This window comes from Sceloporus occidentalis, unplaced genomic scaffold (assembly GCF_023333645.1).
Source record: "Sceloporus occidentalis isolate IW3139 unplaced genomic scaffold, rSceOcc1.0.p SCAF_18, whole genome shotgun sequence".
NCBI lineage: Eukaryota > Metazoa > Chordata > Lepidosauria > Squamata > Phrynosomatidae > Sceloporus > Sceloporus occidentalis.
In genome coordinates, this window is record NW_028316998.1 from 14,858,229 (window position 1) to 14,872,448 (window position 14,220).

The 14,220-nt window shown below is 37.6% G+C and overlaps 1 protein-coding gene across 1 annotated transcript in view; it reads right to left on the reverse strand.

Annotated features, from left to right (window-relative positions):
* Positions 1–13,343, reverse strand: part of LOC149302695 (enhancer of filamentation 1-like) — a 122,603-nt gene extending 109,260 nt beyond the window's left edge. Inside the window, exon 1 of the mRNA XM_089482316.1 lies at positions 12,987–13,343. Within this exon, the coding sequence (XP_089338442.1) occupies positions 12,987–13,343 (357 nt within the window). The remainder of the gene's footprint in view (positions 1–12,986) is intronic.
* Positions 13,344–14,220: the final 877 nt, after the last annotated feature.

Sequence of the window (14,220 nt, forward strand, 5' to 3'; positions counted from 1 at the left end):
CGTGTGATGTGTGAGGTAGTGATTTGGAAATACAACATACATAAAGTGATGAGTACCTTCTAATAAATGCCTATAAATGCAAAAGCCCTAGAAATAATACATAGTTTGGATGGGTAGATTAAATGTGAAAAAAACATAGTAAGAATGCTGAAAACACTCTTGTCTGAAAGTGTAATAAAGTCTTCTTGTTTGATGGGTTAAATTATACGTATTTTTCCATTAATAACAATTCAGTGGAACTCTGTGGATTTGACCCGAAGACTCTGGGTGAGGAGCTGCATTTCCAGGTCACTTTCCTCTTTCTCCGAGAAAGCCCTCACATGTTTCTGCAGGTAATCACACCTCCCATGGCTAACCCCGCCCCTCAAGCAGCTAGCCCCACCCTCTCTCAAAGCCACCACATCAGAAGAGGGAGAACTCTGGGTAGCCTACCCTGGGAAGTTCTCAGGTAGGATAACACACACATACACAAATCAATACACAAATTCTGCAAACTTATGGTGACCAAAAAAAGCTTTCACTCTACATGGTAGAGCAATCAACATATGCTTAAGTGCATATGTTATTCACATATTAAGATTAGTACATCAGACCATCCAATGGAAAAGTTAATACTGCTGGGAGAAAGGAGATTCAAGGGGTCAGGAATGGAATTCAGATACATGTCACAACAGCTACCAAAAATGTCAGGAATGTGAGAAGAAAACACAAGGTCTGGACAGGAACAGGCTTCCTGTACTTTACTGGAAGAGAGGGCTCACTGAAATTAGATATATGTAATGTTATCTAACATAGATGAGCAAAGGATATCATCACAGAACTATAAGTTACCCAAGCACATACATTTACTTGAAGAAACGTATATAATCATCAGGCTGAAATTTAAAATCTATTTTTATTTTTTTAGCTTAGACTAATTTAGTGAATTGTGAGATTCATTCTAGACTTGTGTCAATGACAAAGCTTTACATATGGCTCACACATAGATGAAGTATTATGTACAGAAAAAAGTGTATCTGCCATTAGCAGAAGTGTGACATTCAGGGCAATGGAGCTGCTAATTTTCTCACTTACGCATTGCAGGGTAAATAAAAAGGCATAGTCTCATGCAAAGAAGGAAGACAGAAGAACAAGAAGAGGCAATAGACACAGAGCTGAAGAGAAGACAGGGAAATGGAAGCAGTCAACAAAGAAGTTAGGGTGACGTTGAGAGAGAGCGTGAGAGAGAGTGGATAAGAATATGAGAGAGTTAATGAGAATGTGAGAGAGTGTGAGCGAGTGATAGTGTGAGAGAGCATGAGCATGGGTGAAGGTAAGAAGCCCCTAGGCTTAGTCAGCTGTACAGCAGTGCCGCGGATCTGGGGTCAGAATAAAGTACGCACTCGACAAGGTTGTTTTTTTCAGAATTGCAAGTGAATCTTAAGTCCAAATAAACTAATTGAATGACAAAAGTAACCTGCATATGGGACATTGTTTAACCTGAAAGCCTCTTCTCTTAACTTATTAATATTGGTTTAATTGGATATGACTGGCTCTATACATGGTGAACCTTGGTTCTGTGGATGGGGTTGCCAAGGGTTGTCTTGTTTTCCAACTCCCCTCCCTGACCCTAATGAAAGCAGAATAAGTATACTGTCCATACATGCACAGTACAAAGTGCCAACTTAACTTGCATAGCCACAACTGTGGTCACTATTATGGCTTTTATACAGCGCCCCACCCTACCCATTCCAATTATAGACTTAGTTATTGGCATACCTAGAATCTGGGTCATTGCAGGGAAACTCCAGGTCATGGGAGCGGCACTGCGGCGCACCCCCTCCCAGACCACTTCCCCTACAAAAATTGCGTGTGTCCTGTAACTGCCCACCAACATCAGCGGGACCGCATTCCTGCAAGAGGGCTCCAGGTAGCCAGAGCCAGAGAGTTCCCAAGTATGGTTTTTGGAAATGCTAAAACCAACACTATTACAGGTCATATGATTGTCTTTCTTTCCTAAGACAGTGTAGCTACTGGAACACAAATGGAATCAATTGTTGTAACCCAGCAAGCAGAAACATATTTATACTTTAGGGAACAATTACAGGAGAGCAGAACATGTAGTCCACGGCCTCAGCATGATGACATTCAGCTATATAAATAACCATGCAAAAGACTCATATGAATATAAGATATAGGTGGAGCTTTTTCCTTTTCTTCTGAGCTAGTTCCTCACTATTGTTTTAACTTTTGCATTCAAACGTGTCATTGTGACAGTACACTTCTATTAATACTGTTTTATTGTCCTGTGTCATTTAATCATATACAAACAGAACAACATTTCTAATTAAGGATGGCTGGAGACAGTTAGAAACGGCTCAACCTTCCACCCTATTGTAAATGACATCATTGGCTCAAGCTGACCATTTAATCTGGAGCCACATGGCCACTCTCCATAAACTCTAGTGAATTCTTTAACCTTTATACACAAAGATAAATCAACATTGCATCAGTTTAAAAAATAAATACCATCAGAATGTTGTTCTTCCTTCTGTCTGTGAAAAACTGGTGCCCAGGCCTCACCTTTAATGGTAATTAATGTTGATATACTGCATGAGACAATTCATTTTATTAATAAAAAGTTATTCTGATGCCAAGATTGAGAAGTGGTGTTGTCACCATACAGCCAAATGAATGGCTCAACATCCTTGACTATGACATTGGCGATAAGGCCATGTTTTGAATGTTACACCAGGCTTACTGTGTGTGTATGACAGACAACGCAATGTTACATTGAAAGGTCTTTTCATTGTTGCTCATTATTTTACCATGGAAAAGTATTTCTAATGTGTTTTAAATGTATCTTTTGAATTTCCACAAATTGTATTGTAAGGACCCCCTATGAATAATTGGCTAGGATAGGTGTGAAAGCTCTAGGAGATGAGAGTTGCCATTGTAGTTATATCTTAGAATTGAAACACCCTCTAGAGGCAATTGCTGGTAAAGCACATGGAGGGCTGCTAATGTTGACAAAATCTTTAAACCTGTGTGTGTGTTAATTTTAGCTCACTTGTTCTATTGCAGTGGAAAACATATTACGCATTGCCAAGTGTATTATACTGTAGTGCCCTCTCCTGGACTTTCTAAAAATAACACTTTTGATACACAATAATAGCAGATGAAGAATTCAATCCAGTTCTATCGTTCTATCAATATTAGAATGAATCTTCATTTGTTTTCATAATTTGTATGCTACATAGCACATATTATGTGGGATATGGTAACACTTTATAAATTAATATCTCATGATATGGGTTGTTTAGCGCATTCGGTACTCATTATAGACGGAATATTACTACAATATTACTACAATTTAACATATTTATTATTGCAAAGCTTAGAATCCAGCTTTAAAAACAGGGCCGTAGGAAGGGTGAGGCGAGAGAGACACTCGCCTCAGGCGCAGCTGTGAGGGGCACACAGCCTGCCCGATCAGCAGCTGCAGCCTCCAGGACTGGTTGGGGAGAACAGGCCCCCGTGGTGAATCACATTGCTGCCAGGGGGTCTCGGGCCTCCCCCCAACAGGCTGAAGACACAGTTGTGTAAAAATGTACATATAAGTAGTGTTTATAACACAGATACTAAGTTTGTATGTTACAATGTGTATTCACATGTGTATTATGTTCATTCACAGAAGAATATTACCTTTGTTTTAAATTGTTAAAATTTACCAGCAATTGCCTCTAGAGGGTGTTTCAATTCTAAGATATAACTACAATGGCAACTCTCATCTCCTAGAGCTTTCACACCTATCCTAGCCAATTATTCATAGGGGGTCCTTACAATACAATTTGTGGAAATTCAAAAGATACATTTGAAACACATTAGAAATACTTTTCCATGGTAAAATAATGAGCAACAATGAAAAGACCTACATGTCATACATACACAGTGAGCCTGGTGTAACATTTAAAACATGGCCTTATCGCCAATGTCATAGTCAAGAATGTTGAGCCATTCATTTGGTTGTATGGTGACAACACCACTTCTCAATCTTGGCATCAGAATAACTTTTTATTAATAAAATGAATTGTCTCATGCAGTATATCAACATTAATTACCATTAAAGGTGAGGCCTGGGCACCAGTTTTTCACAGACAGAAGGAAGAACAACATTCTGATGGTATTTATTTTTTAAACTGATGCAATGTTGATTTATCTTTGTGTATAAAGGTTAAAGAATTCACTAGAGTTTATGGAGAGTGGCCATGTGGCTCCAGATTAAATGATCAGCAAATATTTTTTAGTTCAAATTAGACTTTGTATTCTTCTTTAGACCTCGGATTCAAATTTTTTCATTTGTATGAATACCCCAAAACGAGGAAGAACCCCAAATGAAACAAATTAAATCAAATCAGAGGGCTGTGAATTTTCATTTGCATTTTGTTGCTTTTTCACTCTTTCATGCTCTTACTCAGGCAGTCTCACATTCGCAATCACTCTCTCAGACTCTTACTCTCTCATGTTCTCTCACTCTCTCATGTTCTCTCACTCTTACCACATACTCTCTCACACTTTTTCTCAATGTTCCCCCACCTCTCCACCAACCACTTCCATGTCCCCATCTCCTTTTATGCAGCTCCGCTTAGTCTTATTTTGTTCGGTCTTCTTTCTTAGTCGACTTGTCTCCAGTATCAGCTCCATTAATAATGCCTCCCAGAGCCTCCATGTAAACCCTCTCCCCCGATTGGAGGAACATGGGGGAGAGGCTGTCCCTGTGGGATTTGTGGAGAAAGAGAAGTGTTTCTGCACCACTCTCTCCATTATTCTGGCTTCTGGGAGTACTTCTGCAAAAGGGTAGAGCACCATGGCTAAGGGAAAGCCATTCGGGGGACAGCATGTGCATGGAGCTTCTGCCCCTTTGCGGAAGACCTCTGGGAGGCCTGGTTACAATGGTGCTGATACCAGGGAGAAGCATCTATGGTTTTGCAGCAATGGGCTATGCATCAAGAATATTCTTAAAAGCATCAGAGAGACGGGAAAAACAACCGCATTTCCGGGAGACTTGGGACCTCTGTACTAACAGATGTTACAGCTGTGAGCTATGAGGTTATACAGGTAGTCACATCACTGAAAATGTACGGATACATTAATACAGTACATATCATACCACTGTAAAGCTCATCCAGTGCATAGGGTTTGGAAAGTCAAACAGAGATAAACTCATACATAAGAGAGCTATAGTACTGTTTAACGTCACAATAAAACATATGAAAATATATTAGACAGTACATAAAAGACAAAAAGTTAAATTGGTGTAACATTGCAGAACATTATTTTATACAATATATTATACAAGGCACTCACAGTTAGGTTTGGAACTATTTGGACACTGGCACAAGTTTTGTTATTTTAACTGTTTATGAAAATAAATTCAAATTACAGTTAAATAATAAATATATGGTTTTAAAGGGCTTTTAATTTGAGGCAGGGTATTCACATTCAAATTGGAGGAAGGGTTTAGCAATTAAAGTTTAAATTAAATTTTTAATATGTAGCCCCCTCTTTTTCAAGGGACAAAAAGTAATTGGACAATTGTCTCAAAAGCTGTTTCATTGATAGGTGTGGGCTATTCCTTTGTTTTTTCTTCATCAATTAAGCAGGTAAAAGGTCTGGAGTTGATTCAAGGTGTGGCATTCGCATTTGGAAGCTGTTGCTATAAACTCACAACATGTGGTCAAAGGAGCTCTCAATGCAAGTGAAGCAGGCAATCCTGAGGCTGCAAAAAAAGAAAAAATCAGAGACGTAGCCAAATCTACAGTTTCGTACATTCTGAGGAAAAAGAACTCACTGATGAGCTCTGCAACACAAAAAGGCCTGGGCATCCATGGAAGACAACAGTGGTAGATGATCGTAGGATCCTTTCCATGGTAAAGAAAAAACCCTGTACAACATCCAGCCAAGTGAAGAATGCTGGTAGTCATATTATTATCCAAGTCTTCCATAAAGAGAAGACTTCACAAGAGCAGATACAGAGGGTTCATCACAAGATGCAAACCATTCATAAACCTTAAGAGTAGATTACAGATTACACTCTGCCAAAAAAAACATCTAAAAAAGCCAGCCCAGTTCTGGAACAGCAATCTTTGGACAGATGAAACTAAGATCAACCTGTACCAGAATGATGGAAAGAAAAAGTATGGAGAAGGCTTGGAACAGTGAACAAAGTAGAACTATACTGAAGGGAAAAAAAGATGTTAGGCCGAAAAGTTAATGATAAATACAAAGGGGGAAGTTTTGGGGCAGAGAAAAAAGGATATAGGTTAGAGGGAAGCGTAAGGAAAAATGTTTGGTGAAAAGGATCAAATAGTTTATGGGTAAATGTAAGGTGTCTAGAAGGGGCAATGATTTAGAAAGGGGGATCTGAAGGAGAAAGGAGCTTGGGGAGAAAAAGGCTTGGCTGTGAGAGGAAAAAAGACTAGGTGGGAAAAGGCTAAAATGTTAAATGGGGCAAACAGAGTCCCATTGTCCTCCATTGAGGCCCTCCTGTCTTGTTTGCTCATTCCATGTGATTTTCCTCTGTTGTGAGAGTAAAGAAAAAAAGATATGCATAGTAAAAATGATCTGTTTCTTCTGAACTGCTGCACTCTGAGACAGAGTTCTGTTGTGAATTCTATTAGCTGTGGGAATGTTTGAAGTTGTTCTCAAATTACATTCTTATTCTGCAATGAAATGATAAATTTAGCGTAGAGCGGTGAGGTTTCTTACCACAAGTGACTAATTTGAACTATCGAACGTCTTACTTTGTTGGCACCACCAAATAGCCCAAACAAATATTTTTGCATCTGGCAAGGTAGTTTGTTTTCAATTGTGTTTTTGCATATTTTATTGTTTTCAAAGCCTAAACCCACAAAAGTGTTTCAATCACTCTCAACCTGTGCCAAAATGTCACTGAGGTGATGCTGGAAACAGTGGTTATTAATCAGAATGCACCATTCTTGCTGTCTGATGCTAGTGTTCGGTGTCCCCATCAACGTGTCTTGTTTCACTTCTGTCTGCTTATTGTTATATTGGATCGAAGATGGGGAATGCAAGGCTGAGCATTTGCCAACGTGTTCCTTGTTATTATTATTTTTATTATTATTATTATTACCTTTTATTTGTATATGAAGACCCCACTTCTGGCGCACAACAGACAAAACTGTTGACTGTCGGGAATTAGTCCATATGGAACTGTCAGTACAAACCAGACATGAATAAATAGAACTTTAAGGTGATATCTTATTTTTAAATCATGTATTAGTGCTATATTTTCTTGGAAATTATGAATTGCCATTTATTTTATGGTAACTATCATAGAAAGGTCATGCCTACCTATAAGACAAAACAAAATTAGTAAATAGGAGTCATTAATCAGTGGAAATAAATTACACATCTGGTTGAAGCTACATTGTACAAATGCAGAAACCGAACATGACAGCTGAAAAGAACCTCTAGGTCCATCCAGTGTGCGTATTCTACCTTCTGTAAAACCTCAAATCTCACTTGGTATTTTCTTATATTTATAATAGGTTTATGCCTATCGCACACATGTCCAAATTCCCTCTCCGAATTAACCACAGCTGAAAGACTATTCCACGTATCTGAACATCCAGGAGTCTCAGCCTGTAACCTAACTAGATGTTTGTATGTTAATAACAGGGGAATAGAAGCATCACCGCACTGCTCACAGCAGACAGTCACTACATCCTGAAAATATGGTAACATCTGCAACTGCTCCCCCTTGTGTGTAAAAATGATCACTACGCTCCAGCCTAGCAATGTAGTCAAATATTAATATATCGAAAGAATAGCACCACATCCAGCTAATTTTATCTTGTTAAATACACATCTTATCATAGTAAATGTGCAATTACTGCTTAGCAGGATTTTGCTGGACTTTAGCTAGGATGGTTGCTATTGGCTTGTATGCCTCTGGCCCCTATGTTAATCTAGGTTTTTTAAATTATTATTATTTAACAATGTGTTACTATTTTTCCATATTTTTATTGATTTGTATATTATATATAAATGCTACTCAAACAATAACCTCTCATAACTTTAGGCCTCTAGGGGCCTGATATTAAAGTCCTATCTTGAATGGAGGTCATTGGTCACAGTGAGGGATGTAAAGCTTTGAATTACACTGCCTATGTAGGTAGTGATTTCAGGTATTGCAGTGGCTTTTAAGAATGAACTTTGTCCCGGTGATTATTCTGGCCGCCTTTAGGCTAGGTTTCCACTTGTTTTTTTTTTGCTAAAAACGCCCATAATAACGCCAATTCAGCCACACGGCCGCGGCCAGATGTTAGCTGTTCTTCAATAAGAAATCGCACAATGCCATATCCACTTGGCGTTTTTCTGTTTGATGTTTTTTCACTCCTCTTTGGCGTTTTTCTGCTTTTTTGGGCTCTGTGGCAATTTTTCAAAATCGCAGCATGTTGACACGTTTTTTGCAAGGAAATCTTGGCGTTTTTCTCCAATAGAAGTCTATGGGAGAGAAAAAACGCCATAAAAAAAGCCATGTGGGTTTTGCCTTGGCGTTTTTTATGGCATTTTTTTCCACAGTTACAGTGCAGAGGATGGACCCAGTATCTGTGTGTCCTACGAGAAATAGGCTGGAAACAAACAGTTTCACACAAAACAAAGTTCATATTGAATTGGAACAAACATGGCATTACAAACAAACATACCCAACTGGATCCTGCGTGCCAAAACCAACAGCAAACAATTTGCACCATCATTTGGGGCCAATCTTCCTAGAGGAGCAGACATTCAGAATAAAGCATGCCTTACAAACCACAGAAAAGAGACAAAATGGTCCGCCGGGGCGTTAAAGTAGAACTCTACCAAGGAAATGACATCAGGAGGGGGCAGATACTTGCCATTTATCCTAATCCCTTTTAGCTGGGTGACAATTCTAACGTGTAAAGGCTGGAAAAACTGCCTAAGGTCAAAAAAGCAATTTCTACAGAAAGGCTAAAACGCCAGAAAAAGCTCCAGAAAAAAACGCCAAAACGCAGCTAAATGCAGTGGCAGTTTTCTTGGCGTTTTTCCTGGCGTTTTTCATCAAGAAAATAACGCAGGACAAAAACCCAAGTGGAAACCTATCCTTAGAGTCATAAAAATAATATTCCGTTTTACTGAGCAAAATTGTCATGAACTTGAAGAAAGTTTAATCTGGATCAACATAGTTGAGAATAACTGTAAATCCTAAACTAAATTTACTCAACAGTTTTTTTCAACATTGTTATGTAACATACATTTTAAAAACAATGTGTCATAAAAGTGAAAAAAATAAATGTACCAAAACATTTTATGTAATGGTATTACTTTTTAATAGCACACAGTATATTTTTACATTTAATTTAAAATGAAACCAAAGTCTTTTGCAGCTACTTTGTTGAACATAAAAAATACAGACTGCAGATGATTAATCTATCTGCATTCATTAGCAAATAGCGCTGACAAAAAGCGCAGCCTAATTTATCACAAAACCACAACAGATGGTTTTATTTTCACATCCCATTTGCATTAAGCAAAAATATGAATAGTTTATGTTGGTTAAAAGTGGCCACACATTCCACTTGTCAGCAGATCTTGCAAACCCTATTGCAAAAACCATACTCTGTAAATGACCTTTAGCATATTTCTGGTGCAAAGTTTGAAAAGTGGTTTTAAGATACCAACCAAATTATTTGTTTCTGCTGGTTGCCAAATTGTTCTGTATAAATGACTGTTAACAAAGGTGATCCTGCCTTGTGAAGTTCATGAGTAGTCTATACACCTCCCCTTAAGGTTTGCAGAGCCCAGGGCAAGGAAGGCTTCCAGATAGGGTGACCACATTTGTTTCTGCCATTCAGGGACACACTGTGAAGCAGATGAGATTACACACACAGGTGTATATTATATACACGCTTGACACCATCTGAACCAAATAAGTTTATCTTGGTCTCATCGGACCACAGGACATGGTTTCCACTAGATTTTGGAGTGTTTCTGTGGAACGTTTTGCCCATTCATTGGGTAGAGCATTTGTAAGGTCAGGCACTGGTGTTGGACAAGAAGGCCTGGCTCCCAATCTCTGTTCTAGTTCATCCCAAAGGTGTTCTATGGGTTTGAGGTGAGGGCTCTGTGCGGGCCAGCCAAGTTCTTCCACACCAAACTCATCCACCCATGTCTTTTTGGACCTTGCTTTGTTCCCCCGCTATAAGGACAAAAGTATTGGGACACACCTCTTAATTATTGAAATCAGGGTTTGGGCTAGGCCCAGTAAAGGAAAATCTTAATGCTTCAGCATACCAAGACAATTTGGACAATACTATTCTTCCAACTTTGTGGGAACAGTTTGGGGAAGACCCTTTGCTATTCTAGCATGACTGTGCACCCAAATTGCATCCACAAGTCTTGCCCAGCACCCATAATGCTCTCCCTTTTCTGCTTATCTCTGTCCTTTATGCCCATCTTTATACCCCTTTGTTATTATCTCGCCTCTTTTTTTATTTCGTCTCTCCCATTTCTTTTTGACTCTCCTCCTATTTCACTTTATCTCATTTCTCCTCTTTCTCTTTATATCATCTCCCCTCTTTTCTCCCTATCTTTCCCTTTCACGTTATCATGATTGTCATGCTTTCACCCTGTATCCCAGGCTTATTTTACTGTTTTTGTGGCTATTTCAACTTACAACCTTATCCTGTGCAACTCTGTCCTATAATTAGCTACTGCTGTTTTTTGCACAAGAGGCCCTTGCATTGTGGAGTGTTGCAGCCTTGTGCTCAGACTCTGTCATTGACCTCATGATCTGTTGCTATCCAGCCCTGCCCAAGGGCTATCCAGCCAAATGTCCTGCCCGAGGGCTATCTAGCAAAGCGCCCTGCATGAGGGCTATCCAGCCAAGTGCTCTGTCTGAGGGCTATCCTGCCAAATTCTGTGCCTGAGGGTTTATCCAGCCAAGCACCCTGCCAGATGGCTATCCTGCCAACATAATGTAGCTCCTGCTCTGTCCATGAGTTACCAGTCTGTTCTGCCCATCTGGATAGTCGCGGTCCTGCCTTGGTGCCTCTGCTTGGTCCTCTCTCTGCTAACCAGTCTTGTTTGTACCCTCCAGTCCAGCCTGTACTATCCAGTCCTTCCTGTACCTTGCAGTAATTAATCAAGCATTGTGGGGTACAGACAGAGCCCTCCCTATTTCCTGCAACTAGGCTCCTCACTGACTTCGGGCAAAAATATATTTCTTCAAGCATTTCTTAACAATCTCACGCGAAAAAATATTGTTAATCTGTATAGTTGAGTCCTCTACGTATAGATGTTTATTTAAATAATACTTAATCCTTACTAATGTAAAGGACTCAATATTTGTTAAGTTAAACTCCTCTATAATTTGATTAAATGGTTGCATCTCGTTGACATTCAATATATCTTTAATTCTTTTATTTCTGAAATTATACCATTTCCTTAAATTCAAAGATGGAATGTTATTCTGTAGTGTCTCTAACGGTGCTGATGAAATTATTCTATTTCTCAACCCTATTCGATGTTTTAAGGAATACCAAAATATCATTGAACTTTTAAGAGAAATGGGAAGAGTTTCTAAAATTTTATGAAATCTGTCATGGTGCATCCATAATAGACATTCTAAATTAGATATTCCTATTAGTTCTTGCTCTATGCAAAACCAATCTTTGTTAGTACTATTTTTATATTGGATCTTTAATGTGTGCATAAGTAGGCTAGCCTGTGCATATCTCCCTAAGGAGGGCACATTTAGACCCCCCTTGATTTTATTTGCATATAAGATTTTCCTGGGAATTCTGGGTGTCTTATCTACCCAAATAAATTTCTCTACATTTTTTTGAAATACTTGTATCCAATATTCCGGGAGCTTAATAGTTCATTCTTAACATGTATAGCCATTTAGGGATTATATATGATTTTATAATATTTATTCTGCCTAGCCAAGACACAAACAGTCCCTTCCATGCTAACATTTGTTTTAACAATTCCACTCGCAATTTATTGTAATTAATTTCAATGATATCTTAAGTGGAATAGTAATGCCCAAATAGTCAATCTTATTCTTTTCCCATAAGAAATCATAAGCTTCTTCCAAGTTTTCTCTTATCGCATCTGGAATGCATACTGTCACAGCTTGTGACTTCCTTGTATTTAACTTATAATTAGATAGTTTGCTAAAATAAGATATTTCTCTAGTTAATGCATTTAAAGAATGAACTGGATCATATAGATATATCATAACGTCATCTGCATATAAACTCATCTTGTTTTCTAAATCTCCTATCTTTATTCCCTTTATATTAACATTGTTCCTGATCCTGGATGCATATAATAATGGTGCTAGCGGGCAGCCTTGTCTAGTACCATTACTTATGTTGAACCATTCTGAGCTGAAGCCCTGGCCTACTACTACTAGTCGGATTTGTATATAGTGTTAATACAGAGTCAATAAACCCTTCTCCCAATCCATAACTTCGCAAAGATTCTTCAAGGAAGATCCAATTTACTCTATCGAATGCCTTTTCGGCATCAAGGGCCAAGAATAGAGAGGGAATTTTATATAAGGATACATATTCCACTAAGTCAATTATTTTGCGAGTGTTATCATTAGATTGTCTTCCTTTAATAAAACCTGTCTGGTCTTTATGAATTAATTGGGTACAAATTACCTTTACGCGATCAGCTAAAATGGCTTAGTATATTTTTGTATCCACGTTAATTAGTGAAATCGGTCTATAATTAGCCACTTCTGTGCCGTCTTTACCAGGTTTTGGTATTGGGAGAATGAAGGCCTCTAGCATTCCATTAGGGAAATTCTTGGTGTTTTTAATATAATTATATATATTTGTTAGTTGGGGTGATAGTAATGTAATAAGTTTTTTATAGAATAATGCTGTAAAGCCATCTGGTCCGGGAGCTTTATTTAATTTTGATGATTTTATCGCCTTCCAGACCTCATCTTCTGTAAATGGCTTATCCAACTGTGTCGCCTGTTCTTTTGAAATTTTAGGTAATTTAGAATCTAATAAGTATTTCTTAAAAATTTCCTTATCTTGCTCTTGATCAGGAATATTGTATAAAGTTGAATAAAATTCACCGAAGGCCTTTCCTATCTCTTTCGGATTATACAAGTAATCATTTCCATCTTTGATTTTAAATATACGAGCTTTTAAGTTTCGTTTTTTTAATTGGTTAGAAAGTAATTTATCGGCTCTGTTACCAACATAGTAGAATTTTTGTTTCATTTTAACTAAATTATAATTTGCTTTAGAAACAAGAATTTCTTCAATATCTTTTTTAATTTGTATCATATTTGCCACTAATATATCATTGGGTTGTTCTATACACTTAGTTTTCAAATTGCTCAATGAAATATATAATTCTGACAAGTTTTTTTTTTTTACCATTGTTTCTAATAAAGGCAGCTTTTCCAATTAAAAAACCTCTCATGACACATTTATATGCACCCCATACGTTTCCTAGTGTTATATCGTCTGTCAGATTTTCTTGAAAAAATTGTTCAGTCTTTAAAAGAAGATGTTCACAAATATCTTTTCTTGCCAATAAAAAGTTATCCAATCTCCAAGATCTAGGCTCATATCTATATTTCTTTAACATTTCAAGAGTGACTGAGTCATGATCTGACCAAGCTACATTATTAATTAGAATATCTTTACAATCTTTAACTGTTTCTGCTTTAGTCAGTATTAAGTCTATTCTTGAGAAGGATTTGTGTCGATGAGAAAAAAAGGTAAAATCTTTTTCAGCTGGCCTTAGGGTTCTCCATATATCATATAATTTATATTTTCCCAAGGTCTCTCTAAATGCCTTCCAAAGGGCAGGCTGATTGTTATTCTGGCTAGTTTTTATGATAATTTTTTTATCCATATCTGGATCAATAACACAATTAAAATCTCCCATGCATATAAAAGTTCCCTGAATATATCTTTCAATCTTTTGTAAAGTGCTGTTAACAAAATGAATTTGCTTTGAGTTAGGGGCATATATGTTTAATATAGAGTATAGTTTGTCTTCCAATTTACACACAAAAAAAGACGTATCTGGCACTATTATCTTTCTGTACATACAATATCTCTGTTCTAATTTTATTAGATATTATAATAGCCACGCCTCTTTTCTTTTTATCTAATAAAGAGGAATATTCTTTTACTGTATATTTTTTATTAT